Source organism: Suillus subalutaceus, assembly GCF_016647625.1.
Source record: "Suillus subalutaceus strain FC151 chromosome Unknown DFJ58scaffold_104, whole genome shotgun sequence".
Lineage (NCBI taxonomy): Eukaryota > Fungi > Basidiomycota > Agaricomycetes > Boletales > Suillaceae > Suillus > Suillus subalutaceus.
In genome coordinates, this window is record NW_024540353.1 from 62429 (window position 1) to 89608 (window position 27180).

The window sequence follows — 27180 nt, forward strand, 5'->3', positions numbered from 1 at the left end:
CGCACTGGCGGTTATATTGTCTTCTTCGTCATCTCCCCGCATTGCCTTCTTCCTCCGCCTTCATCCTCTTTTTTTTTCTTTCTTTCTTTTGTTGATACCCACAAAATTCGATATCCAACAGGCCTCTTGTTTTTGTTGCCAGGCTGCGCCGGTGCTAGCTTAGGAATCTAGGAAATCTCTCCACACCTGTAGGGCAGACTTCAAAACCTATATAGGTCCTCGCTTCACGATCCAAAGATCAACAGCCTTTTTCTCAACTCATCATGTCTTATGTCGATCAACCAACCTCCCCTGGCGCAGTTATGGGGAGGAGGCTCACGAACAGGAATACAAATCGCTATAGTGTTACCGCCCTTTTCAGCATGGCCGCAGAGCAGGATGTTGAAGTGGAGGATGACCTTGCTCGAGGTGCGTCTAAATTATACATTACATGTCCTTATTTCGATGGCCTTGTAACACAGCACAAAAACGCCTTCGTGACCTCAAGAGCAAAATATCCGCCCAGTCCAAGAAAAATTTTGTGCTCGAGCGTGACGTCCGTTACCTTGACTCTCGCATCGCTCTCCTTATTCAGAATCGTATGGCCGCTGATGAGGTCCGTGTCCTAATGCTGTGTTGAATTCTATATTTCGGCTCACCTATATGGGTTAGCAACGTGAAGTGGAACGGACGCTGGAAGAAGTTGATCCAACCGAAGGCCATTACCCCGATGATCGAAAATTGCAACAATACTCCAACCTATTCTTCCTTCTTCAGTCTGAACCCCGTCACATTGCTGCACTATGTCGACTTGTCAGCTTGTCAGAGATCGACACTCTCTTGCAGACGGTCATGTTCACGCTATATGGAAATCAATACGAGAGTCGTGAGGAGCATCTTCTTTTAACGATGTTCCAGTCAGTGTTGTCTGCGCAATTTGAGACAGCAACCGAGTTTGGGTCGCTGCTGCGTGCTAACACTCCTGTGTCCCGAATGATGACTACTTACACCCGACGAGGTCCTGGGCAAAGTTATCTCAAGGGGGTATTGGCAGAACGCATCAATAGCTTGATAGAACACAAAGACTTGAACCTTGAAATCAATCCTGTAAAGGTAAGCCACAACTGGTGCCGAGAGGCACGTTGAGATCTCTAACCCGCATACAGGTGTACGAGCAAATGATAAACCAAATAGAAGAAGAAACAGGTACACTACCGCCCAACCTACCTCGCGGAGTACCTCCAGAGGTCGCCGCCGAGAACGCCGATGTTCAAGCTATCATTGCACCACGGCTTACTATGCTAATGGAAATCGCGAATAGCTTCCTCGTAACCATAATAGAAAGTATGGAAAGTGTGCCGTATGGTATTCGATGGATCTGCAAGCAGATCCGAAGTTTGACTCGGGTCGGTTCGCTTTCGTCTTCCCTTCATTTGACATTAATCCTTCGGTGTGTCACAGCGAAAGTATCCTGAGGCAACTGATTACGCTATTTGCTCATTAATTGGAGGCTTCTTCTTTCTACGGTTCATCAATCCTGCTATTGTCACCCCCCAAGCATACATGCTCGTTGAAGGCGTCCCAGCTAAACACCCTCGCCGAACACTGACCCTGGTACGTACCCGTATCAGACCTTCCATTTTCACGCTCTTAGCTAGCAAATTACCTCATCAGATTGCGAAGATGCTGCAGAACCTTGCGAACAAGCCCTCGTATGCGAAGGAGATCTACATGATCACTCTGAACCCCTTTGTAGAAAATAATAAAGCACGGATCAACCAATTCCTCAACAGTCTCTGCGAGGTTGGGGATTTCTATGAGACTCTTGAAGTACGTCCAAGCATATCTCATATCATCCGTGTCAACTAACGTTGTATCTTAGATGGACCAATACATGGCTCTATCCAAGAAAGACCTCATGATCCACATCACCATGAACGAGCTGTACAACACCCACTCTTTGATTTTACAGCATGTGGAAACTCTCGTAAGTGTACCTTACTTGTTTTTCTACCAGTTTCTGATGCGGCTGTGCTCCAGTCCCCAAACGACAAGCAGCATCTACGTATCTTAACTGATGAACTCGGACCCGCTCCATCACAAGTTCCACGAAAGGAGAACCGTGCCATCGAGCTGAATCTGTACAGCCGCTGGGAAACACCTGTACAGGATATCCAGAGTGCACTGATGGACTCGGTATCAACGAGCGACATGCTGTACATGGAAACCAAGTCTATTCTTGTACAACTCATCCGTTCTATACCCCACACTGCCGAGAAGCGGCCGTACAACCTGGCTGCGATTGCTGAACGGGCAGCTACGACGAAGGATGCAACGCTTGTGCGCAAAGGCATTAAAGTCAAGGAGATGCTTCGTGAATTGGAGGAGCAAAATATCATCGAGGCGGCAGATGGCTATAAGCTCATGCAGGATGAGGTTGCTGCTGAGCTCGCTCACCTTGGTAATCTGCGGGAGAAGGTGGTATTAGAAACGAAGTCGTTGGAAGCGGTTTACAAAACGATCTGCGACCACAATGCTTACCTGCGCTCACAGCTTGAGCAATACAAGGCGTATCTCCAGAATGTTCGTCTGACTGCGTCGAAAGACAAGGGCAGTACGACTGGAGTGGGTGTTGTCACGGTTGGAGGCAAAGAGAGGAAGCCATCGAAGTCGGCGGTTCTTGGCCCGTATCGCTTTACGCATGCGCAACTCGAGAAGGAAGGGATCATTGTGGAGAGTAATGTTCCTGATAACCGGTACGCACTTCCCCGATTCCTTTTTATATGGTATTTTGACCTGTTTTCAGTCGACCCAACATTTACTTCAACATAACATCACCCACGCCTGGGACGTTCATCATTTCATTGCACTACAAGGGTCGGGAGAAAGCCATCCTTGAAATGGATCTAAAGATTGACGACCTGTTGGAGAAGGTTAGTTCCTCTTTCCAGATGCACACTATCAATACTCACCTCGTCAACAGCAAAAAGACAACAAACACTTACTGGATTTAGAGTACGTTCAGCTGAACGTACCGAAGGTCCTAGCCCTGCTGAAAAAGGTGTTTGCCAAGCGGTGACATGATGATCCTATTCTACCTATCTTTAAGACATTCATCTTTATATGTTCTATCCATTCTTGTGATACCACTGTGACGCTCATTACCTCTAGTCTCTTTTACTCTATAACCTCTTCCTGTCACCTCCTATGACTCTTTGATTTCTTTCGGATGTAGATGTATTACTCTGTGTAGTTATGTGTATGTCTGAATAACTGTTTTTCTACTCTATAGTGAACATGTGACGTGTAGCGATCACGGCATGCCGCCGAGGTCTGGTCCAGCCTAATCATTTCGTCGTCGTGACAAAGTTCCAACACCCGAGGTTCATTCCTTGTCTTTCCCACTCGAGCTTTTGCAGTGCTCGAATGTTGCACTGGTAGACGACTCATCGGTTCCTTTGAAGAGCGCATAATGAATCGGTTGGCGACGGTCGTCCTGTTTCTTGTTCTGAACTTTGCCCTGCAGTTCGAAAATGCTCTCGCGGCAAGTACCTATAATCTTCCAAGTACATCCTTGCAGGATGGACCTACCCTGCTTGCTGGTCAGGCGTCAAACTTAACTGCACTAAACGCCTTTGGAATCTCGCCGGTATCCATCGCTGTTGACGGGTGAGTTATACCTCAAATATTCATCTTTCTTACCAGACCATCGTGCCAGGACATACTACGTTGTTCTCCAGGCTGGTCAGATAAGCTTCCGAGCTGCCCTCGATACAGGTATGATGCATGCTTCTTTGACAATAAAACTCCATATGAAAAGTGTGTTGCAGGTTCTGCCGACTTCTGGCTCACTTCCACGGAATGTACTAATAGTACATGCATGTCTGTGCCAAGATACCCTCTCACTTATGACAGTCCCACGTTCGTGTCCATCAACAATAACGAGACCACTTTCACCGTTGACTACGCTGATGGGACTGGTATGTGCGATAATCCGCTCAAACCACTCCGATGCTGATGGTGTGAGAAGGTGCATCTGGGTTCGTTGCCAGAGAGACTGTAGAAGTTGCAAACGTGACGGTCGCAAATCAGGCATTTGGTAAGGCTAGACTCAGACTGGAAACACTCCACGCTCACATCTCCGCAGGCGTTGTAACGGATTCCAACATCACGCTAGTCAGCGAGGTCAGCGGTATCCTCGGCTTAGGATTCTCACGACAGTCAGAGATATCCGCGAGTGCTGCAGGCGGTACGTTAGTTGCGTAACGTTGTGGGCGCCAGACTCACGGATCTGGTCCGTTCTAGCCACGCCGTTTTTTGCGACCTTGGCTCAGCAAGGCATACTGGACTATCCGATTTTTGGACTGAGTCTTACAAGAAATGCAACCGGAACGTTTGCCCTCGGTGAGTCTCTGCCGGGCGCCTGGTTTACGATACTCATGTCTTTGTGTTGAACAGGGGCCATCGATGTATCTGTCGTGCAAAACGTTAGCCAGGTTGTATGGAACGAGGTTGTACCCTTCTCTCCGGTCGGTACGCAAACCAATACGTCTGGCTATTTCTATTGGGCGATTCGTATGAGCAGTTTTGCGGTGAGGCTATTGATCTTGCAATTATAGTGTGGTATGATACTTATTTTTTGCAAGGTCAACGGAACTCGATACACCCCTCAACCGACCTACCCTGGCCCAAGTGACAATTCATCGATTGCTCTTTTGGACGTGTAAGTAGTCAACAACTTATCCATGTGCGCGCTTAACTCTGCTACAGCGGCACTCCAGGACTGTATGGCCCATATCAAGATGTCAGCTCCTGACTTTCTTATCAACCGACCAATATTAATGTTCTTCTAGGTAACACGATTGTACAGTTCATTTCCCAGTAGCCGCCTAGTTGACGAGAGTAAGTCACCATAGTATCCTGGATACTGCTGGAGTTGACAAAGCAATGATACTGAAGGTGGCCAATGGGCCATACCTTGCGACTCTTCAGCAACAATATCCTTCAGCTTTGGGTGACTAGCGGTTGGTTAATAGCCCGTTTACATGCTAAAACCTTTCTTCCAGGGATGGAACTACGTTTGTTTTGGAACCTACCGATTACATTATTGGCCCAGCTGAAGGGAACCCGGACCTCTGTTTATCTTGGCCCCAAGCTGCACCTCCCAGTGCCGATGGAGTCGATTGGTTGTTAGGTACGATGGTCTACGGTATACTTGCGTGTCGCTTCATATTGCTAACCGCTTCACTCATCCAGGAACTCCGTTTTTGCGAACTGTCTATTCGATATGGAGGTATATTCAATCTCTTGAAATATTTCTAGGCAGTGTTCATCAGTTTTTCCATGTAGTTATGGAATCGACGACCAGGAGCCCCCGATGATTGGGTTGTATCCTTGCAACAACGCTTCAGCACCTGTACAGCCTTTTTCAGTTGTCGAATCCTCCCTTTCTGTGACGATTGCTACCACTCTACCCAATTTCGTTCTCTCTACACCCACTTACACGACGCCGTCGTACGCGTTTAACACATCGGTTCCAGCCGTCTATGGCGAGATTGTGCAATCCGAGCTCGCGACGAGCACGTACAGTCCCCTCATGGGGACACTTGCCGTTAACGCCACCGCCCTCCCTCAGGTGACTGGTGCATATACACTATTTGTTACGAATGCGAACGGTGCAGTGGTGACATCAACATCTCACATCTCGCAACCGTCAGTTACTTTAGGCGTCCCCCCTGGTTGGAGTGGTGCTGCCTCTCGGAGCGTTCCGGGAGTAGGGCTGGCTATTTCGATGCTAATCACTCTGGCCGCTTGCACATGGATCGTTTAGGGATTATTTGCATACAATACATTATTTGTTTTGTTGCGTACTAGCTTTATGGTATACCATTCATGGACTATTTTGATCGTTCATTACATCCTGACACTGAACATTATACATTCTTCATAACATTCAGTACTTGTCATCTTAACCCGAACTTTATCCGTTGTAGTTCATGCACCTAATCACTGTAGTGTCACAATAAAAAACGGCATGATTGGGTATACTGGTGTGGTGGTCCAAGTCCGATGCTCACGAGCTTCTGCCCACCCAGAGGGGATCTCCCCTGGGGGTGCTGCAGGCAGAACAGGCTAGGTGTTCAGGCACGTTGGCACTGATGACACGATCAAATTAATTCCATCGACCTGAACCTCATCTCGAAGAAGACGTACAGGGTACACACAAGACAGTTCCAGCTGTCCGACTGATCTTCTGTCTTGCCAGGTCTAGGAGCACCAGAAATCCGTAATTTCTTGGTGACAGATACCTCTTCGTCCTCCACACGCCGATGCTTGCCAGGTCGGGTCGATGAATCGGGCTGCGCATCTGTCGACACAGCAGCTTCGGGACGTTCAATTTTGTGGATGCTGCATGAATTACCGCCAGTTTCTCCGGGAAGTCTAAAGTCGTCTGAAAAATCATATCTGGCTGCTTTCATTTCGTCGAGCTCCTGTCCGCCAAGGGATTCAAGCATGGTTCTTCGACGGTCTTGATCTGTTTCTAGTGGTTCAGCATCGGGTTCGGATTCTGAATCTGTTGTAGGTTGACGCGAGGAGGACGCTGATGCTGAAAAGACGAATGCAGCCGAAGCGGAAAGTGAATCACCTGACGAAATGAGGGGAAGACAAAACCAACCTTTGAGCGTCTCCATACGTCTCTCGGCAGCAAGTGCACGTTCTTCCCGAGCGCGTTTACTAACCAACAATGATGCATGAGCCCCCGCTATTTGACTCAGGCAAAATACATACCTTCCAGCTTTTTTCCTAAATCCCGTGCCGGCTTCTTTCGTCTCGCCAATGACACCCTCGTTCAGTGCCTTTCCACCCGAAACGAATGCATTAGCGTTGGTAATCCTGGAGCCGGCCTTGCGTTTCTTTTCGGATTGGGCACCTGTGTGCACAGAGGGCCCATTAAATTTAGCAGTCCTTTTGCGTCGTTGGTAGGAGGCAGGTCGGGCGCGTGAGTGAGCACCACCACACTGTTTGCACTATCTGAGAGACATAGATGAGAAAGATGGAGGAGGACCGACCATGTATTCAGGAAGGTCTCCTGTTTCAATGCCTTGGCCGGCTATTTTCGCGGAATCTGCTAATCTGGTTCCCGAGGACCAATAGCCTGGGGACTGATGAGGTGTATGCATGAGAAGCTTGGTTGTGGTGCGTACCGTCGCCATAATATTCCCTGTTTTGGAGGGCACGGACGTCATTGCGTAGCTGTCGCCAGAGGGCTTGGAAAGCAGGTCCGTGATTCATGTGCTGCATCGCGTGTCAAGGTGCCGAATAGTTGCAAATCGGTATGACTGACCTTTATGTGGGCGAGCTAACGCGCGACAAACGCGTCCAGTGTCAATCAACTTGTCACACAAGTCGCAGAGGAAGACTCACTTCATGGCACAATGTGCTCATAAGCCAGTGAATTGGTACAAATGAACCGCTAGCAGACTTTAGAACCAGCTCTGCATTGACATCCTCAGTAGAGTTCTCTAAGATCGTTCTGTGGTAGTGTGCGTACCAATTGTCTCTCCATTGTTCCAGTTCCGCCCTGCGAACACTCTGTTATACTCGTACTAGACAGTCTCAACGTAGTATACCCAATCTAGGAACACTGGAAGCGCTCGTATACGCACCTCTTCCAAGCTGTTCACAGTGAAACCATGAGCCTTCATGACAGGCCTCACCTGCGCGGCCAGCGCCCGCATAAGTTGCCGAGCGTCATCCTCGAGAGTAGCATCGACCATAGGCAGAACGGAGATGAAATTAACATGCGGATTCGGGTTAGCTTCGCGCTCGTTGATGCGGACGTGGACCATGACTTGTTAACAATACCCAAGGTGCGAAATGTACTTGTCAATGAAGCAGGTGAACATCAGAAGGAGGCACTACTATAATCGTAAGATGATTATGTAGTACAATTAATAAATACAAATATCGTCGGTTTACACTATCGTGGACCACCATAACTTCACCCATCCTCTATCAGCCCGCCGCCTCCGACTTGCGACTCCTTCGTGCTCTCTTCTTTGCGAAGCTCTTCCTGGAGCTCAGCACGAACAGCGGCAAGTCTATTCAGTTCACGGACACTATTTAGACGCTCCAGTTCTTGAGGCTAGTCACTGGCGCGCTCTGTTGCACGCTGTGACACGTCCCGTAGAATGGTAGTCATGGGTCGTGGACTCGGTGCACCTGCAATTATCGTTACATATGATTTGGTTCTCAACTTATTGGACGGATGCAGTGTGCACTCCTGGGTTGCTCCTGGGACTTCAATACTCTTTCGAAGCAGAGTGTATTGACTACTATGCGCGACTCGGAGGTTTGGCACCACGTTCTAACTTCTCCGATATACTCTGCGTGTTAGGCTTAGTGCACACTCCGGATGGGTGAGTGTTAGTTTCCCTTAGTCAAACCACAACAGAAGGAAGACAGTCGTTATTCCTAATAGGTGACTGGCTGTTCCGCAGCTACACTAGCAAGTGACCTATGCAGTGCCACTTTTTTCGTCGAGATATTGGCGCTCTTGCCATCTGAATCTGGTTTCCTATAGTGGGGCTTTCAGTGAGCGAATGGTTTGGAGTCTGCGTCTCTTCTATCGTCGCCTCGCCAGGTTCGTTTTGACTTGTCTCAGCAGTAATGGCTCTTCTGACTCACATTGTCGACTCTGTGACACGTACTCTGTGGTTGTGCCGTGTCATTTCTTTTAGTGTATAGGCCGAGTTCAAGGAAGACTAGACAGACAGCACGAGTTACTCAGTAAAAAGATGGTATGTGCGAATAAAGTATCAAATTCAAATACTGATTCGAGCTTCGAGCCTTTCCTTGTCGGCTTTAAGCTCTGCCTCTGCATTTACACCTCCCGGCCGTTGAGTCTGAAGGGTTTCGTTACTTGCACCTCACTGGTGTAACTCTCGAAACCTTTTCCGATTGCAAAGGGAGATCCACTGGCTTCATTGATGACTGTGTGTGGTCAATCGGTGGTTTCCTTGGAGAGCACAACTCTGCGCTACTTCTTTGAACTAATATTAGGGCCCATCAGCGCACTCAGACATCGGTAACATGTCCGTATATGCTGGCGGCAATGCCCGCCTTTTCGTGCTCACTGTTACGTACAGCGGGCACATCATTCTCGCTCTTTTTAATGCCCTGTTTTGTCTTCCGACAACTCAAATATTTTCCTTCAGGGCCATCCCTGGTGAAGGGGCTGATACAAAACGGCTCCTTGCCAAAGTTCAAGGCGTACTGGGACTCACTCGAGAAGATACGTCAATCAATATTCTGTTCATCCCTTTGATCCCATGTTCTAGTCTTATTGCACTAACACTTACCATCTGCGGAGTTACAACATCGAGGTCTAGTAAGTACTACTGTGGCTATTACTATCCGTATTGTGCAATTATTTATGTGTTATGTCTAGGTTGCCGACTGTGTGTGGACCGCAAACATAGTCGAAACTCTCGCGATGTTTTCTCTTGGCACACTACATTAGCCAGGTATCATCAGCAGGCGGGTAGGAGGGCTGAGGAGCTAGTAACACAAACGGGTGTGCATGCTGGTAGCCCAATTTTACGGTTGTTTTGTTGCTTTGCGATCCTCGAAATGTATTGTTTTCCGTCAATTTGCGTCGATACTTTCTGAGAACCAGAGGATGCGAACCATCTATTCAAATCTACGGAAATCTAACTCCTCGATTCTTAGACTGGCGTCAATCAGCGTCGCTACTGTGACCAGTCATCTGAGTATCAACGGAACGCGCCATTTGTCGACGCTCATCTACAGACACCGAACTTTTTAGATTCCATCGATTTCCATCCATCTCCGTGTGAGGGCGTCCGTTCGATTTTCACTGGGGTTGAACGACGCGTTATGAACGGTTGGAATCTGGAGTGTGGAGGGCGGGATTACGTTCCCCTTGTATATTTTCAGAGCCGTTCTGTCACAGCCACCAGTTGAAGGAGCGAAGAATTGACAGCCAGATTCGAACGCATGCTATTTCTAGGTGGTGCTTCGTAGGCATGGCAAGCACCGAGGGCTTCCCTGATGCGGCCGATTCTCCCTCAGGATACATCCAGCTGGACAACGGACAATTACCCATGAACATGTATCAGTATTTATGGACAATAGTCTAGTTTTGATGTATTTATGACATGGCAGTATGGGCTGCGACTTACTTTGGTGTGTACTTTCCATGATTGCCAGTATCAGCCTCGTGTTGAACGCTCTTTTCTAGAATGGTCGTGTTACGCTGCCACATATCGACCAGCGTCCAAGCACACGGCCCTTGTGGGTGAGCATTTTGTATTGACCGCAACGACCTGCTGCTGGGTACTATCCCCCTTAATGCTAAAGGGAGTCTTCTACTAGCTGCTAGTATGCCCAGCATATACAAGACAGTGACACGCCATGCGGATGGAACTAGGAACCAGAGCGCAGCAGCTGAAATACCTCCTGAATGACGAGAAATGCGTCAAATTTGCAAACCGCTATTCAAATTCATCGCACATACTCGCCGCTTCATCAACACCTTCGGAGACGTATCCCCCAGAGAAAAAGAAAGACCGCAGAGAGAGTGGAGCCACCGAACACCCAAAATGGCTTCAGACAGCGATTATCGTCCTCGCGAAAGCTTGGACCAATATTATAGTAACACCCAGCACAAACCGCATGTACATCACTAGATAATCTTACATACTGTACGTATTGTCCAACACAGGGCTCCACCTCACCAGACGATATACAATGATCCCCTTTACGCTGAGACTATCCGACGGGCTCCTGGTCCGGGAACCAGCTCGACTGCAGCATCAGTACAGCCAATAATCTTTCTGATATGTGCGCGAACGACATCGTCACGAGCCATGACGAGTTCACATTGCGAGCACCTGAACTGGATACCCAGATGTCTTGTAATGTGCCTTGCGAAACTACCCATCTTCAAGAGTCCGTCTGTCGAGCATGAGCTCCAAAGGCATTGGAGCTCCTCATTGCCATTATGCACTACACCATGGCGTTGGCGGAGGTGGGAGAGAATCTGTCTGTGCGTGCCTTCGATGAACATCTTGCAGGGAGAGTGCTGGGTGTCCCAGGCGCAGCGATACACTAGAGTTTCTACCTCAGCATCCTGCGCGCTAATGGCGGTGCTGGGTTCAATGTCTATGACGTCGGCGTTCTGCGGGCTCGTAGATTTGCATGGACAATGAGGCAATAAGCATCTGTGAAAATATGACATGAATACCAGGTCCAAATCTACAAGTCGCGGCTTTTACCTGGAGAGTTCCCCATGGTGTGGGAATTCAGTCACGATGAGTGTAAAGTCAGGGAAATTGTTCATAGTCAGAATAAAAGTTGTGGGCATAGCTAGACATACTCTTGACCCCTTGTTTTATATACACCTTCTTTCTGATAACTTGACGGGGCCGTGTCTAATTTTTTCTATAAGAAAACGGTGGACGCACGATAGGTGGAAATGAGCGAGATCACTTATGGTATAGCGGGGGAACCTGCAGGCGTGTTAATTAGCTGGTCGCAACCCGAGGAAATGAATTGCCAAAGATCAAGCAATTTTTTCTGAGAACTCGACTAGGCTGCGTCCATATAACGGTAAATGTGTGATGGGTCGGATTGCGGAGAAATGGAAACTTGCCAAAATCCACGAGCACCCGGGTGCATCTTGTACTTCTTTCTGAGATCTTGACGAGACCGTGTCTCAATTTGTTCCATATAATGATGTCGCCGTATGAAGTGTGGAAATGCGCGAGCTCAGCGGCTTACTATAAGGGGAACCTTCCAGTGCGTGAATTAGCTGGAAACGTAAAAAAAAACAATTGTCAAAGGCTTTACTAACTTATGTGATTCATGCGTATGATCTCAGATTCGTCTCGCCCTCACGAGAATGCCGATCTGAATCTCAATAAATGGAACACGATGTCGACTAGCTAAGGATCCATCCAATGCTTAGTGACAAGTGCTCAACGTTCAACAATTGTTGAACGCTTCACACTACTAGTAGTAAGACTCAGTACTAGTGCTCAGAGGGGATATTGCGATTACATACTTGGCAAGACGACTCAGATCCTTCAATTCAGTCCGCGAACAGATTCCACTTCATGCTTCCCGGAACGGATCTCATGGTCATGAGATGCAGTGACAGGAACCAGAAACATAACGCAGACTGAATATTCGAACGTTGAATTACGTATAGTATACGGCTGGCTATTTGACAAACCGTGACGCGTGATGATGGCTGTCACGTCACCAGCATCCCCGCTTATCGCAGATCCAAAGTGCGCTCCACCCCTGATAATATATATCACGGGAAGGGAAGGATCAGCCAGAACCCATTCTATCCGGACAAGTCTGGGCCTTCGCCAACCTGGGTTCCAAAGACATTTCTGTACCCTAGAAGAGGGTACAGGGGCATTATCAAGGGTGGGCCCTGCGGCTCCATGCGGGAGATCCCGAGCCAAACAAGAGCCAAACAATATTTGTCAATCAAATATTTAATATAATATACCGCCGACCCGCGCTACATTGATCGCCTCCACATTGACGCGGACGACCCCCATCAAGGCATTAGTAGCCGAACCACTGTGACAACGTACTCTTCCGTTCTCTTTCAGCTTCGCACTGGACACGCACCACTGATCACATCCATCGCATCGCATCGCGAAAGTCCCAAGTCCTATCTGCCAATAATGCCACCAGCGCGAAGAAGAAACCGTCCACCACTTCCCGATCGCCTGCTCAGTTTATGCAAGACAGGACTATGCACCACAATGAACTAGGCCCTGAGCTAGTCATCTCAAGAATATGTTGAACAGAGCGATCGAAGCTGCATCAAACTTTTGCTCGCGAGCACGCACGGACTGGAACAGATATTTGGAGATGTCACACCACCTGCAGACGACGATGAACTTGAAGGAGTATGAATGATGCACCTAGACCCTATCGCAACTGGCTTTAACTGTGCTCGCGTCATGCCTGGACCAACTTTGCATAAACGTGACTCATAGAAGGCACGTAGCATTTCATAGTATGTTTTACTCTGCCATATAGGGCATCACCCCAACGAACATTCTCGAACGGCGAGACTTCGAATTCTTCAGGCCAGGCTCGGTCCGAATGAAGTTAGTTAATGATTAACAGATAAGCGGTAATGAACTACTAAGGTGACGTGACACCCCCCCCCCCCCCCTATAGACCAGGTAGACCAATCCTCGGTTCCTGGTACCCTGTAACTGTTATCTTTACTCGGCTCCTTCAAACAATTTCAAACCCTGAGCAAACAGAATGATCACAATGAAAAAAACACCAGACTCTACTCGCTTCAACTTACATAATGTTGTAGCCATCGTCGAGCAATATATAACGGCCTCAATATATCCTCACTTCCCACATGAGGCTTGCTCCATGAATTCTGTTGTCAGTCTTGATGTCTCTCCTTCAACTTCGTACTGTTTCCATTACCACCCTCGTTGCTGACGTGGCACTTAATCTCCGGACGTTGTGTTATTTTGTGTCCTAGCATGTAGTAGTAACATTGACGAAGTATGTTTAACATGACGAGGTGGCGGTGTATCATATTCTCTTCAGTCTAAGTACTCGCCCAAGCTAATATGTCATCATCCACAAAGTGCACCATCGAGAGTACTGAGCTGCAAGATGGGAACACGGGTGAGGTGGAGTGGAACTAGCGAGTCGTCGTACAGTATGGTGCGGTGATAGACACGGCTCCGGTACTCCTTTGATGTCTGGTCGAAGGGTATTAGCAAGTATGCAGGATGGCACTGGCGTGAATCGTATGATTCTTCGGGGTGCTGGTTGCTGCAGTGCATAATGCCCATTGCCTGCGGGTTGTGCCACTGGATTTTGCGTGACATGGCGGCGCTGTGATAAGGGTAAGTCGCTGTTAAAAATTGAATGGTGTGAATGAAGATACATACCTTGACGAGTGATACTTTTCGATGCACGGTAAGCGTGAGCGGAATCACGATCACGAGTGCCAATGCCCAGAGACACATGAATATCGATGCTCTGCGCTGCTCAACCGTCAAAGGCTTGTCCTCTCATAATGCCACCTAGAAGTGTCAAGTTCACGCCGTAACGATTGACATTGTGGTGAGCTTGTTCGGTGCCGTTGGTGGTAGCTGGACATGCGCGCCATATTTTTGGGTATAAAGCTTGCAGACGGTATAGGGCGGCAATGCAAATTTATTAGTTTCGGCCTTGTCCTTACCACCCTGGTTTGATGATCTCAAAGGTCCTTTGCGAATCTGGCTGTGCTTCCGACACAAAAAGGCTTAGCATAGCGTCTTTCGAAATATGTGTTCGAAGCGAGCACATTCCGCTTGAAATGGACGACGCATAGACGGTGGAACCGGTGGAGATGACCATAGGCATTGAGTTAGTATAACTAGTATCAGGGAGGTGAATCTTATATATATAGTTGTCAAGTCTGCATTTGTTACAGTGTTGATAAAGGAGAGCTAATATGCTAAAAATGCGAGAAAGAGATAAGCTAACATGTCAAAATGTGAAGAGGAGAAGATCGAACCGATAAACCTGAAGCTGAAGATAGAAGGGGCGTAAGGGAAGGGAAATATGCGAGAAGTGAGGATATGTTGAGGCCATTATATACATCGCTCGATGATGGCTGCAACGTTAAACTGAAGCGAACATGTCAGGTAGAGTCTGGGGTCTTTTCGTTGTGAAATATATGCCGTGAGGGTGTTCGAACTGAGTGTGTTTGCTCAAGGTTTGAAATTTGAAGACTTCCAACCCTATGCGCACACACTCCCTGGAAGTTGTTTGAAGGAACCAAGGTCCGACTAGTCGGCATCTGAATCCTTCGATAGGTTACATAATTACTATGTTATTTTGATATTCCGTCCTAGGCTACTCCAAGTGGCAAGCATATGTACTTGTTGAAGACGTCCGAGATCCCTGACAAGTACTGGTACGTACCCGTACTATTAGCGCGCGACCAAGCCCTCGTATGCGAAGCTTCTATACCATCACCTTGAGCTCTTCAACAGCTGGTCTCTGCGAAGTCGAGATTTCTGTGACACTCTTGAAGTACGTTTGAGTATATCTCATCATTCATGTCAACTAACGTTGTATCTTAGATAGACCAATACATGGCTCTATCCAAGGAAGACCTTATGATTCACTGGATCACCAACACCCACTCTTTGATTTCACAGCACGTGGAGACTCTCGCAAGCATACCTTACTTGTCCCTCATACTAGTTTCTGTGCTCCAGTCCCAAAACGACAAGCAGCATTTACGTGTCTTGAATGATGAACTCGGACCCGCTCCTATCACAAGTTCCACGAAAGGAGAATCGTGCCATCGAGCTGAATCTGTACAGTCGCTGGGAAACACCTGCACAGGATATCCAGAGCGATCTGATGGACTGGGTATCAACAAGCGACATGCTGTACATGGAAACCAACTCTATTCTTGTACAGCTCATCCGTTCCATACCCCACGCTGCCGAGAAGCGGCCGTACAACCTGGCTGCGATTGCCGAACGGGTGGCTACGACGAAGGATGCAACGCTTGTGCGCAATTAAAGTCAAGGAGATGCTTCGTGAATTGGAGAAGCAAAATATCACCGAAGCGGCGGATGGCTATAAGCTCTTGCAGGATGAGGTTGCTGCTGAGCTCGCTCGCCTTGGTAATCTGCGGGAGAAGGTGGTATTAGAAACGAAGTCGTTGGAAGCGGTCGTAGTACAAAATGATCTGCGACCACAATGCTTACCTGTGCTCACAGCTTGAGCAATACAAGGCGCATCTCCAGAATGTTCGTCTGATTGCATCGAAGGACAAGGGCAGCGCGACTGGGGCGGGTGTCGTCACGGTTACACGATTGGAGGCAAAGAGAGGAAGTCATTGAAATCAGCGGTTTTTAGTCTATATCGCTTTACCCATGCGCAACTCGAGGAGGGGCTCATCGTGAAGAGAAAATTTCCTGATGATAGGTACGTGCTTCCGCGGTCCCCTTTATATGTCGTCGTTCTGATGTGCTTTCAGTCGGCCTAACGTCTACTTCAATATCACATCACGCACGCCAGGGACGTTCATCGTTTCATAAGGGTCGGGAGAAAGCCATTCCTGAAATGGATCTCGAGATTGACGACCTATTGGAGAAGGCTGTTTCCTCCTTCCAGATGCACTGTATCAATACGACATGGTGCAGATTGCGGGCCACTCATCGAACATATAAGGAAGCCAGGACCACAGCGCTCGTTAGTTAGCCTGAGCATCACACATCCATAGGAGGCAGCGGGACTTCGTATACCGCCTCAGTGGAGCTCTTTAAAGTAATTCCGTGGTTGTGTGCGTACCAATTGTCTCAATATTGCTCCAGTTCCGCCCCGCGAACACTCTGTTATACTCGTACTAGACCGTGACAATTTCAACATAGTATGCATAACCTAGTCACATACGCACCTCTTCCAAGCTGTTCACAGTGAAATTGTGAGCCTTCATGACAGGCCTCACCGCAGCCAGCGCCCGCATAGTAAGTCACGGTTGCCGAGTGTCCGAGTCATCCTCGAGGGTGGCATCAACTATAGGCAGAACGGAGACGAAATTGATGTGCGGATTCGGGTTAGCTTCGCGCTCGTTGATGCAGACGTGAACCATGACTTGTCAACAATACCCAAGGTACGAAATGTAGTTGCCAATGAAATGGATCAACATCAGAGATAGGACTCAGTTGGTAGTAGTACAATTAATATATAATAAATACAAATATTGTCACGATACACATCATGACCACCACGACCTCACCCAGGTGATCACATCCTCTATTAGCCCGCCACCTCCGACTTGCGACTCCTTTATGCTCTGCTGCTCTTCCTTGCGAAGCTCTTCCTGGAGCTCAGCACGAACAGCGGCAAGTCTATTCAGTTCGCGGACGCTATTTAGGCGCTCCAATTCCTGAGCTTTTGCGTTGTCTTCTTCCAGGCGACACAGGCGCTGTTCCTTCTGTTCCTGTTCGATGACCAGCTTCTCCCTATCCTTTCTCTCCGTCTCCAGCTGTTCTTTCAAGGCATCTACGGTTTGTCCTTGCTCGTGATGCTTCTCTTCCATTGCGCTCATCCGGGCCTCGAGCCTCTCCTTGGCAGCTTTGAACTCTGCCTCTAGCCGCTCGTTTTCGCCTTGCAACTTCAGGATCTGTTCGTGCTTGGTCCGGATCTCATCCTTAAGTTCCTCCCTCGTTTCGTGGTCCTTATCTCGGATCGCTGCCTCCATGTCCTTGCGCAACTGAGCCACTACTTCTTCGTGGCGCTCTCGTTGCTCATTCAGAACTCGCGTCAGCTCAGATCCTGCAGATGTCTGTATGATATTCTTGTGCTCGTTCACGAGCTCCTTTTGAATGAGGAGCGTGGCGGGTTGGTTATGGACCAGGTATCGTAGGGTGCGGTGCGTCGATTCTCGCGTGCCTTCATGTCTCAACATCCGCGCGCCCTTGTCGAGGATTCCTTTGAAAAAATTATTCTCTAGCTCCTTCTCCCTCATCTCCCCAAGCTCAGAAGAAACTTCACTCCACATATTTGTCACGATCAACACGTTTCGCAGAGTGGACTCCCCACAGAGTTCTCGGAACATCTTGAAATTCCGTTTGTTTGTTCCTCCCATCCGGAAATCTGATATGCGGTGCATGTAGATGATGCCAGCAAGTTTGGCACCGTGTTCATATCTGTATCATTTGGGTCAGAACAGGAAAAAGGATCATAACGAAGACAAACGTCTGCGAGAGGTATGCTCCTATCATCGCCAAGATGTCCGTATCACTGCGGCTGGTATCGTCGAAGCCGGGAGTGTCAATCAATGTCACTTCCCGGCCGTTGAGTTTGAAGGGGTTCGTTGCTTGCACCTCACTGGTGCAACTCTCGAGACCTTTTCCGATTGCAAAGTCAGATCCGCTGGCCTCATTGATGACTGAGAGTGGTCGATCAGTAGTTTGTCTAAATAAGTTCTCGCTGTTGCTGACGCACATGTCGTCTTGCCACTTCCAGAGGGTCCCATGATACTGCAAATATGAGACTAAGTGGAAGAAATCCGTGGGAAACGGTCAATGCATACGCTATTCTGATGCTCAGTGTTCCAGTCATGATGGATGTGTAGGGAGAGGACAGAGGACGGCGTATTACGCGTCCACGACAACGCCCTTGTGCGACTTATGTGAACTCTGAGAACGATCCTCGCTGAATCCACACTGCACCACGTCAATATGAACACGTGCTATAGAGGTGTGTGATAAGGGGACATGGAATCAATTAATCGAGCTTCAAGGCCTGAGCTATGCATAGCTTACGCATTGTGTTCTGCCAAGTCTTCTGGCTCCGGTGAGCGCTGGGCTCTCTGAATCTCGGGACTCAGTAGCTGTATATAGATGAGTAGTGTGCTCGATCGTAAGTACTTTGTTATGTGTTGTTATTACTACTTCTCTCATCACACAGGTCACACCGCGGGTTCACTGACGGGTTCACTAGTCAAGGGTGAGGCAGACGTTTGTATTATATCTGTAATGGCAGTCATTCCTGTGTTGATGCGATTAGATCTATAGCCACAGCTTGTCAACCATCCAGCAATGCCATCCCTCATATCCGATATTTCAGGTCGTGGTCCCCAGAGTGGGTAATGCGAGCCCTGATACGGAGGCCTGTATGCGTTCCTCAAGACTCCTGGTTGTCGGTGCTTGCCATATGCCATATCGTGATTGGCCCTCTTAATTTGGTGGCAGGCCAATCTTTTGGTCTGGCATGCTATATTTGGCTCGCCAGGATAACGTTTACATCATTCTCGTCTGACGCGCGATTTTTTAAACCTGGCCAGTTGGTCTGGTCTGCATGGGGGTTCTGGGGGCCGATTTTTCACGTTGTATTTGTTGCAAGGTTTCGTTTTCCCGGCATGGGCGAGTGCCTAGTGTGGCCGCAACCAATAACGCAAGGAGCCTGATATCCCTAATCTCGGTTGAGAGTTAGACATTGCTCTCCTGTATTACGATTCGGATGCTTCCCGTATCAGAGGAGGTATTATTACAACTGTGCGCCAGTCTCAAATCGAAGGAGCAACAGCCAGGTCGAACGGGTGGCCAAATTACCGTGATCATCCAAAAAATCTCACATTCTACCCCGCTAATCAGTCTCAGAGGCGTCTCACAGAAGGTTTGGTCTTCACTTGCCTTCATTATACATCCATATCGTTAGCAGCAAGCCAGCCATCGCACATAGCTACTCGCATAGTGCATGATCTAATATCTTGTCCATGCCATCCACCTTCTCGCTGTGTGAAGTATAAAATGCCTGGTGCGCATTGCAGTCATCTCACAAGGCATCTGCGGAAGTCTCGTCTTCAAAAACCAATACTCTCTTGTTCTACTATCAAAAAATTTTCAGCTTTCAAGGTTACCCAGGTGAGCAACGACTTTTACCTTGCTGAATTGGTACAACAACTGAAGCAGTTGCGGACATAGTACTTGGAGCATACAGTCTTTATTGTTCGACAAAATGGACCGCATTCCTGGCAGACCGACTTCATTCATTCGAGGGGGCGTGAAGAACTCGAGTAATATCCGCAGAGCGCCTGTGCACTGTGAGCAAACGCCCGTTCCGTGAGTAGTCCGCTTTCCTATCTATCTTATTAAAAGGTCACTCATGTCACGCAGAATCACTCGAGGTCTGAGGGGACATTATTGCTTTTACATCTAATCTACTAGTATATTTACTTTGCGTCACATCCAGCTCATTGATGGCACTAATAAACACATGCCTCGTTTCTTGAAGATGTACTTTATATGTAGATTTTGTAATTTGCGGGATAATGTTATGGAAGCTTTCGACGTTCAATTTGCTGGCAGAATTTCAAGGCCATCCTTGTTTCAGTGGTGAGCCATGACCTATGTCCTTTACGAGGGAGATAAGCGCCAGAGATGGCGTACGATGGCCTATTTACAGCTTTCAGATATGCCTGGCCTCCAGCGAGTCGAAGAGGCCCGAGAGTAAAAATTTCTAAAAACGGTTAGACAGCCCCTATCACCAAGGCTTCGCTGTAGAACTGCTCAACGGTCCAAGTCGACTTGCGAGAATGAATACAACAATAAAGTTGATATCGCGGAAGAGTATCTAACCTTGAGGTCCATAGTAGCTCTCGAACGAGATTCCGAGTCAGAGCAAACGATGATCAACCCTTGCGTCAAATTCCAATTCAGGGAGCCCCTTTAAATTGCTCCTTATAATACGGGTAGATGGAGAGAACACACCTTCGACCACAACCACGACCGACAACTACTTGTGTAAACGATAGATTCAGAAATCCACACACCTAGAGCCTGTTCAAGTTGACAGTATCTTCGTCCGACACAATGCCTGGCCAGATAATTGCCCAGCCAAACCCTCCCCCAGACCCCTCTCATCTCCCTGACTCGATTCGCGGGTATGCTGTTCAACTCGACACGAGCAATGTCCTTACGGAGTCCGAACTCCGTGCAATCCAAAAGTTCAGGCGAGCAGCCAACTACATTGCTGCTGGTATGTCAGTACCCTCAGCGCGTAAAAAATTTATTAAATGAAGTCGCTAGCGATGATTTTCTTGAAGGATAATATCCTGCTTGACCGCCAGTTGACTTTTGATGACATCAAACCGAGGCTTCTTGGCCATTGGGGTACTTGCCCCGGCCTGGTCTTGGTATATGCGCACCTCAACAGGATCATTAAGAAGACCGATCTCGACTCCTTGCTGGTGGTCGGCCCAGGCGAGTCAAATGTCCTTACCTTGCTTCTAGCTGCGCCGTATGTTATGCAACACGCATACACGCACACATCGATATCATGATCGTAAAGCGCATATACTTATCTGTGCATCACGTGATTGTCATAAGACAGTTATTAACTCTTTCTTTCAGGTCACGGAGCACCTGCTGTCTTGGCGTCCTTATGGCTCGAAGACTCGTTATCTCCCTTTTGGGAGCCTTACACGCGTGATCGCACTGGCTTGACAAGGCTCATTACAAAGTTTAGTGCTCCTGGAGGTTTTCCAAGGTTCGCCAACTTGGACATTTTGGTGTTGGCTATCTCACCATTTATACCAGCCATATCAATGCCGAAACCCCCGGATCCATCCATGAAGGTGGTGAACTCGGCTATGCTCTCAGTGTTGCGTTTGGCGCTGTCATGGATAATCCTCATCTTGTCGTTACCTGTGTTGTTGGTGACGGCGAGGCGGAAACCGGTCCGACCGCCACTGCCTGGCATGGGTACAAGTACATCGATCCCGCTGAATCTGGCGCGGTTCTCCCTATTGTGCATGTGAACGGGTTCAAGATCTCCGAACGTACCATTTACGGATGCATGGACGACAAAGAGCTCATAGCCCTGTTCAGGTCTGAGGCGAACTACGACATGCATTCTTCAAGTCTGACGTATTCATTTAAGCGGTTACGGTTACATGGTCCGCATTGTCAGTGACTTGGAACAGATTGATCTGGATCTGGCTGCGTCTATGGAATGGGCCTTGGCTGAAATCTCCCGTATTCAACACGCGGCTCGCTCAGGGCACCCCATTGTGAAGCCGCGCTGGCCTGTTTTGATCCTCCGCACCCCAAAGGGTTGGACCTGTCCCAGGATGATGCATGGGGAGTTCATCGAGGGGTCATTCCACTCACACCAAGTCCCACTTCCGCAGGCTAAGACGTCACAGGAGGAGCTTCAAGCCCTGCAGGGTTGGCTTCAAAGCTATGGTCCTCATCAGCTTTTCGCTACTAAAGGCGGCAGAGGGGTGGTGGAGGGTGCACCTACTGAAGAATTGCTAAGCATTGTCCCTGACAAGAAGGATAAAAAGCTTGGTTGCAGGAAGGAAGCATATGCCACCTTCCACCCCATTCGAGTTCCAGAATGGACTCGTCTTGGAGTTCAAAAGGGATTGCAGGCAAGTTGCATGAAGGTAGTCGGAACCCTGTTAAGGGATACGATCAAGGAGTATGTTTTCAATTACGTGTCTAGCTCTTATTCACCCTCTTGTAGGAACCCAACCACTTTCCGGATTTTCTCTCCTGACGAACTCGTGTCTAACAAGCTAGATGCTGTATTTGATGTCACCGGACGCAATCTCCAGTGGGACGTTGCTTCCCGCGCCCAGGGCGGGCGCGTCATCGAAATCTTGTCTGAGCATACCTGCCAAGGCATGTTGCAAGGGTACACACTTACTGGCAGGACTGCGCTCTTCCCGAGCTATGAGGCTTTCCTTGGCATTGTACACACCATGATGGTGCAGTATAGCAAGTTCACGAAGATGGTCCGTTGATGTTCTAAATGGGCTAACTAACGCAACTCATACCTCCCTCCCCAGGCCCACGAGACTAATTGGAGGCACGATGTTGGTTCCGTGAATTATCTGGAGACATCTACCTGGGCACGTCAGGAGCATAATGGTTTCTCTCATCAGAACCCGTCTTTCATTGGTTCCGTTCTCAATTTAAAACCGGCGCTGGCGCGCGTGTACCTGCCGCCTGATGCAAATTGCTTCTTGTCCACGGTGGCCCATTGCTTGAGGGCGAAGAACTATGTGAACTTGATGGTTGGTAGCAAGCAGCCCACGCCCGTCTGGCTGAGTCCTGAGGAGGCAAACAAGGTGAAGTGATCCCTCCTAATTTTGCTCGCATTTCGTTTAATGTCTGACAGCACTGCGTTGCGGGCGCATCTGTATGGAAATTTGCGAGCGTCGACGATGGCGTGGACCCGGATGTGTGAGTATTTTCCTTGCAGTGGTACAGCTTGGGCTGATTTGAGGTAACCAGTGTCCTCGTTGGTATCGGTGTCGAAGTGACATTCGAAGTTATAGCAGCAGCTGCACTTCTTCGCAAGGTGGCTCCCGCTCTACGAGTGCGCGTCGTCAACGTCACCGACCTCATGATTCTCGGGCCCCATGGCAGTCACCCGCATGCCTTGAGCGCCGACGATTTTGACACGCTTTTCACCAAGGACAAGAATATTATCATCAACTACCATGGCTACCCCATCGAGGTGAAAGGTTTATTATTTGGTAGGCCTGCCGTGGACAGAATCACTATCGAGGGGTATCGTGAGGAGGGAACGACAACCTCGCCATTCGATGTGCGTCATTCGCAGCAATCAGCTACCCCTAATTTTGATGTGGTTTCCATAGATGATGCTTTGCAATCACACGTCTAGGTATCACGTTGCCGCAGCCGCCATCCGTGCTGGCGCTCTTTTCAATACGAAGGTTTCGACAGGGGCTCACGCGGACGCAGCCTACATCACGCACATGGTCGCCAAAGACCAGGAGTATATCTTTGCTCACGGAATGGGTGAGTCGCCTAGCCGTTACCTTGCTTGCCCGCTCACCTGACTGTGTATATTCAGATCCTGAAGGCACATTTGATACTCCCAAATTTGACTAAAGACAACGCTTGATATGAGTTTCACTAGTTCAATTGCTATGAGTTTGATGTGTACTACTACCTCTCTCCTGTATTATTTGTCGAATTCATGTCGCTTGTGCTCTCAAAATAAATAAAAAGCGACAGGCCTGGGACTCGAACCCAGAATCTCTAGCGATCTCTAACCGGAAACTAGCGCGTTACCATTACGCCAACCCGCCATGCTTTGATCCAAGACCTCGACATTCATCACAGCGCGATCCAAAATTACCACGCCACACTTTGCCAGCTTCGTCAACTTGTTGCACTGAAACTGAATTGCTCCTTAGATTCGAATTGCACCTTCGCAATCTTCTCAGTTCCAACTGTTCTGAGACGTCATGTCATTCTTTGGAACTAACACGGCGTCGACAGCACCAGCGGCGCCCGCAGAAAAGGATATCGAAGTTCCGGAGCCACCGACTGACTCCATCTCTTCCCTAGCTTTTCTCCCCTGCAGCAGACTATCTAGCGGTGGGAAGCTGGGACAATAATGTAAGTGGTTTCAGAAGTTATCTAGACCAGGTTTGACGCGTAATCTATGCATTGATAGGTGCGTTTGTATGAAGTTGGCGCTGGAGGGCAGACTCAAGGCAAGGCAATGTTTGGCCACCAAGGACCTGTGTTGAGCGTGTGTTGGAACAAGGTGCACTTGTACTTCCTTTGGCACCATTTGATAACGCTGAATCGCCTTTTCGGCCTTTAGGAAGGTAACAAAGTTATTTCGGGGGGTGCGGATAATGCTGCACGCATGTTTGACATTACGAATGGACAATCACAGCAAGTGGCACAGCACGATGCCCCTGTGAAGGTCGTAAAGTGGATCGAGACACCACAGGGTGGCATTCTGGCCACTGGCAGTTGGGATAAGACCGTAAAAGTAAGCCTCTTGCAATCCTCGTAACACGTGCATGTATCTCATAACTCGCGTTATCACTTACCACGACCATAGTACTGGGATATGCGATCGCCAACTCCTGTTGCCACCGTTCAACTCCCTGAGCGCTGCTACAGCATGGATGTACAATATCCGCTTATGGTCGTTGCCACAGCCGAGCGCCATATCCAGATTTTCAATCTTACAAACCCAAACACAGCATATAAAGTATGTCAACGAGGTTCACTTGATGTCCTCACATGACCTATGCATGCCATTTAGACCATCATTTCCCCGCTGAAATGGCAAACGCGCGTTGTTTCATGCTTCACCAACTCCGCCAGCAGCGGGTTTGCTGTGGGTAGTGTGGAAGGCCGTGTGGCCATCCAGTACGTAACTTTGTCAGATGATTGGTCTTCTGGCGTTCATCATTTCACAGATACGTCGAAGAGAAAGACAGCTCGTATGGGTATCTCATGGTTCCGCTCATACCTTCATTCACGTGTTGTACAGGAACAACTTTTCATTCAAGTGCCATCGAAAAGACCAGACACCGAATGCCAAAGACCAGTCCCTTGTGTACGCCGTCAATGACATATCCTTCCATCCTGTGCACGGGACCTTCTCTACTTGCGGTAAGCCCCGAAGCCTCCAGTTCCGTGTGGCTGGTCTAATTCGGACGACCCAGGCTCTGATGGGACTATCCACTTCTGGGACAAAGACGCCCGCACACGGCTAAAGAGTATTCCCACTCTGATTGCTGGCCTTTTTTGATTGTACTGATCATACTTTTTTAGCTTTCGAGGCCACCCCTGGGCCAATCAGTGCTACTACGTTCAACCGAAACGGCACGATCTTTGCATACGCTGTCTCGTATGACTGGTCTAAAGGCCACAGCGGCATGACGCCAGGACACCCCAACAAACTCATGTTACATGCTTGCAAGGACGATGAGGTCAAGAGGCGACCAAAGAAGTAGGTGAGGTCGAGGCATCGGGACAGTGTTTGAGTTGCTTTTGAGTAGTACGCTATCTACATCCATATGTCGATGTCTCGATGTGTTGCATTAATAACATGATAGTTGTGTTTCTCCTGTTATACTCCTTAGGCCTTAGCGCTCGTCTCCTTAGGCCTTAGGAATGATGGAACCTGGTAGCTGGCGCCCATCGTAGGATAGGGGCCAAATGTTTCTCCAAATACACTGAACACCAAAATGCGCGCCGTTGTCCGTATCGGCCTGGTGTTCGTAGTTATTGACATGCCCTTGAAACCTGCGGAGCATTGCCCCAATCGCTTCCACAACATTTGACAATATTCTCTTCTGAATAATTAGTGGATCTTGTATGTGCTTGCAAGCGTGGAGTTGAAAGCAGACGTTGGCAAAATATAAGAAACAGACTTGACTCATAGCTAGTAGTAGTAAAGCCACAGTCTGTATGGTGGACTAGAGTTGGGAATCAGGCAATCCCAAATGAATACACCATTGATAGTCCAAGTGATTTCAATGAAAAGAGTAAACAAGCAGCACAAAAACGTATTAGGATGATCCATCAGTGGGCAAGGGTGGATGAGTCTATAATTGGATGATAAAATAGGTTCGCCGCGATCATCGTCGTCGTCCTTATGACTCTTTCTTAATTTGAAGCATAGGATCGAGGGACGACTCGGGCTGGCGGTACGAACCATAGACACGATCTGCCCACGTGAAGTACTGAGCGCGAGGGGAAAGAGGCATTAGGGGATAACTACGAGAAAAGCATGAACGGTAATGCGTACCTGGCCGTAGTTGACCGTAAAGTAAAGATGATGAAGTGTGTGATGGGCGGGTCCATTTATCACTTTTTCAAGGGCGTGTCCCGTAACCATATCGGAATCGTGAATCTAGTGTCGTTGACGTCAGAGTGGTCCATATGAGTAACGCAAGGCACGCACGAGGATACTCCAGAAATTGACAAAAACGAAGAGACCAAGATATAACCATCGGTGAAGAGGGAATATAAATATGAAGAGGTGATATGGGACAGATTGGAGGTAGCCGTCCACGGGGTGGAAAGCATGAGAGGCAAAGGGGGTCGGTACTACCAAAATATTTGAGCGCAAGAAGACGGCATGCAGAGCGGAGCAACATACTTATCCACTTGTGGTGAGGCTTATGGAATGTTTTGTATATACTTGGGTGATGCAATAGTCGGTGGACCCAGTAAATTCCGTAGTCGGTGAAAAGTAAGAAGCTAATAATAAATGTTGAGCAGATGTCACGGTTGAGAGAGAAGGTACTGACAATGGTACCGATAGGGCAATGTAAGCCCAACCGTACTCTTCTACATTATCGTAGAGTTTCGAGTAACCCATCACCTCTGCTTGGAACCAAGGTAGGGTAAGGAGTGTTATTGCGGGAAAAGCTCGTAGACTGGATTGTATCTCCTGTTTGACCTGGTTCTCTAAGAAGCGTGGATGGCGCATCATCTCATGGTTGAAAATGAATTTGTATGAGAGCCACGCGAACAAGAAATAGAGGCAATGAATGCCCATGAGGGTGATTGCGCTGAGAGAAATAATTTGTCTAGGGATGTAATCACGAGGCCAGGCAGACTGCTGAAGATACGTGATTGACGTGAAGTTTGCAGACGAAGCATATGACGCGTGATTGTTAAGAGGTAGCAGCCGCGCCCATACTTTGTCGAGAAGATAGTCATCTGCGAGGTGCAGAACGAGATCCATGGCGCCTAAAAATCAAAACAGACGGTGATTTTTAGCGATAGAAGTCACTTGACCTAACCAGCAGGTACCGAGAGCAAACTGACAAAGTTCCGGTCAACTCTTATATATGACATACTCATC

The 27180-nt window shown here is 48.4% G+C and overlaps 10 protein-coding genes and 1 non-coding gene across 11 annotated transcripts; 5 read left to right on the plus strand and 6 right to left on the minus strand.

Annotated features, from left to right (window-relative positions):
- Window positions 1-263: 263 nt before the first annotated feature.
- Window positions 264-3058, plus strand: DFJ58DRAFT_664977 (Rho GTPase activation protein; the record flags this gene model as incomplete). The annotated part of the gene is made up of 10 exons (XM_041382476.1): window positions 264-408; window positions 462-595; window positions 652-1092; window positions 1146-1385; window positions 1441-1593; window positions 1654-1809; window positions 1862-1966; window positions 2020-2735; window positions 2786-2912; window positions 2963-3058. The coding sequence occupies 10 exons, from the start codon at window positions 264-266 to the stop codon at window positions 3056-3058; spliced, it is 2313 nt and encodes a 770-aa protein (XP_041240570.1).
- A 393-nt stretch (window positions 3059-3451) lies between these two features.
- DFJ58DRAFT_717677 (acid protease) lies at window positions 3452-5985 on the plus strand (the record flags this gene model as incomplete). Its single annotated transcript, XM_041384384.1, has 14 exons — window positions 3452-3648; window positions 3698-3756; window positions 3810-3959; window positions 4010-4078; window positions 4127-4228; window positions 4285-4383; window positions 4438-4571; window positions 4626-4702; window positions 4750-4783; window positions 4833-4881; window positions 4939-4993; window positions 5046-5173; window positions 5316-5743; window positions 5854-5985. 14 exons carry the CDS (start codon window positions 3452-3454, stop codon window positions 5983-5985), a joined length of 1713 nt encoding a protein of 570 aa, XP_041240571.1.
- On the minus strand, window positions 5931-7885 carry DFJ58DRAFT_32259 (WLM-domain-containing protein). The gene is made up of 10 exons (XM_041379840.1): window positions 7647-7885; window positions 7532-7586; window positions 7405-7475; window positions 7325-7339; window positions 7185-7275; window positions 7050-7135; window positions 6769-6998; window positions 6656-6714; window positions 6193-6586; window positions 5931-6134 (listed from the first exon to the last, which is right to left on the minus strand). Exons 1-10 carry the CDS (start codon window positions 7827-7829, stop codon window positions 6053-6055), a joined length of 1266 nt encoding a protein of 421 aa, XP_041240572.1. The 5' UTR covers window positions 7830-7885; the 3' UTR covers window positions 5931-6052.
- Window positions 7886-10843: 2958 nt separating this feature from the next.
- On the minus strand, window positions 10844-11104 carry DFJ58DRAFT_643502 (uncharacterized protein; the record flags this gene model as incomplete). Its single annotated transcript, XM_041381381.1, has 1 exon — window positions 10844-11104. A coding segment is annotated over one exon (261 nt), but the record flags the coding sequence as incomplete, so codon positions are not given.
- Window positions 11105-13558: 2454 nt separating this feature from the next.
- DFJ58DRAFT_853307 (uncharacterized protein) lies at window positions 13559-14175 on the minus strand. Its single transcript, XM_041393847.1, has 2 exons — window positions 13956-14175; window positions 13559-13899 (listed from the first exon to the last, which is right to left on the minus strand). Exons 1-2 carry the CDS (start codon window positions 14031-14033, stop codon window positions 13624-13626), a joined length of 354 nt encoding a protein of 117 aa, XP_041240574.1. The 5' UTR covers window positions 14034-14175; the 3' UTR covers window positions 13559-13623.
- DFJ58DRAFT_915842 (uncharacterized protein) lies at window positions 14091-15911 on the plus strand (the record flags this gene model as incomplete). Its single annotated transcript, XM_041395452.1, is given in 8 exon segments — window positions 14091-14597; window positions 14783-14834; window positions 14907-14968; window positions 15048-15087; window positions 15138-15377; window positions 15406-15576; window positions 15596-15745; window positions 15789-15911. The coding sequence occupies 8 exon segments, from the start codon at window positions 14536-14538 to the stop codon at window positions 15909-15911; spliced, it is 900 nt and encodes a 299-aa protein (XP_041240575.1). The 5' UTR covers window positions 14091-14535.
- Window positions 15912-16785: 874 nt separating this feature from the next.
- DFJ58DRAFT_803440 (P-loop containing nucleoside triphosphate hydrolase protein) lies at window positions 16786-18535 on the minus strand. The gene is made up of 6 exons (XM_041390967.1): window positions 18342-18535; window positions 18110-18268; window positions 18022-18056; window positions 17773-17965; window positions 17135-17723; window positions 16786-17081 (listed from the first exon to the last, which is right to left on the minus strand). The coding sequence occupies exons 2-6, from the start codon at window positions 18136-18138 to the stop codon at window positions 17037-17039; spliced, it is 891 nt and encodes a 296-aa protein (XP_041240576.1). The 5' UTR covers window positions 18139-18268; window positions 18342-18535; the 3' UTR covers window positions 16786-17036.
- Window positions 18536-20390: 1855 nt separating this feature from the next.
- Window positions 20391-23628, plus strand: DFJ58DRAFT_907297 (XFP N-terminal domain-containing protein; the record flags this gene model as incomplete). Its single annotated transcript, XM_041395055.1, has 11 exons — window positions 20391-20556; window positions 20607-20780; window positions 20931-21066; window positions 21117-21407; window positions 21460-22002; window positions 22048-22318; window positions 22373-22654; window positions 22705-22769; window positions 22821-23136; window positions 23189-23351; window positions 23407-23628. 11 exons carry the CDS (start codon window positions 20391-20393, stop codon window positions 23442-23444), a joined length of 2445 nt encoding a protein of 814 aa, XP_041240577.1. The 3' UTR covers window positions 23445-23628.
- DFJ58DRAFT_t120 lies at window positions 23565-23644 on the minus strand. The gene has a single exon. It is a non-coding gene; the product is annotated as a tRNA-Arg (tRNA).
- Window positions 23645-23666: 22 nt separating this feature from the next.
- On the plus strand, window positions 23667-25433 carry DFJ58DRAFT_803447 (WD40-repeat-containing domain protein). The gene is made up of 8 exons (XM_041390968.1): window positions 23667-23936; window positions 24032-24108; window positions 24169-24342; window positions 24415-24567; window positions 24622-24752; window positions 24853-24974; window positions 25028-25081; window positions 25137-25433. The coding sequence occupies exons 1-8, from the start codon at window positions 23804-23806 to the stop codon at window positions 25316-25318; spliced, it is 1026 nt and encodes a 341-aa protein (XP_041240578.1). The 5' UTR covers window positions 23667-23803; the 3' UTR covers window positions 25319-25433.
- A 420-nt stretch (window positions 25434-25853) lies between these two features.
- Window positions 25854-27153, minus strand: DFJ58DRAFT_32499 (C5-sterol desaturase). Its single transcript, XM_041379862.1, has 5 exons — window positions 26621-27153; window positions 26470-26570; window positions 26272-26417; window positions 26116-26220; window positions 25854-26050 (listed from the first exon to the last, which is right to left on the minus strand). The coding sequence occupies exons 1-5, from the start codon at window positions 27058-27060 to the stop codon at window positions 25961-25963; spliced, it is 882 nt and encodes a 293-aa protein (XP_041240579.1). The 5' UTR covers window positions 27061-27153; the 3' UTR covers window positions 25854-25960.
- Window positions 27154-27180: the final 27 nt, after the last annotated feature.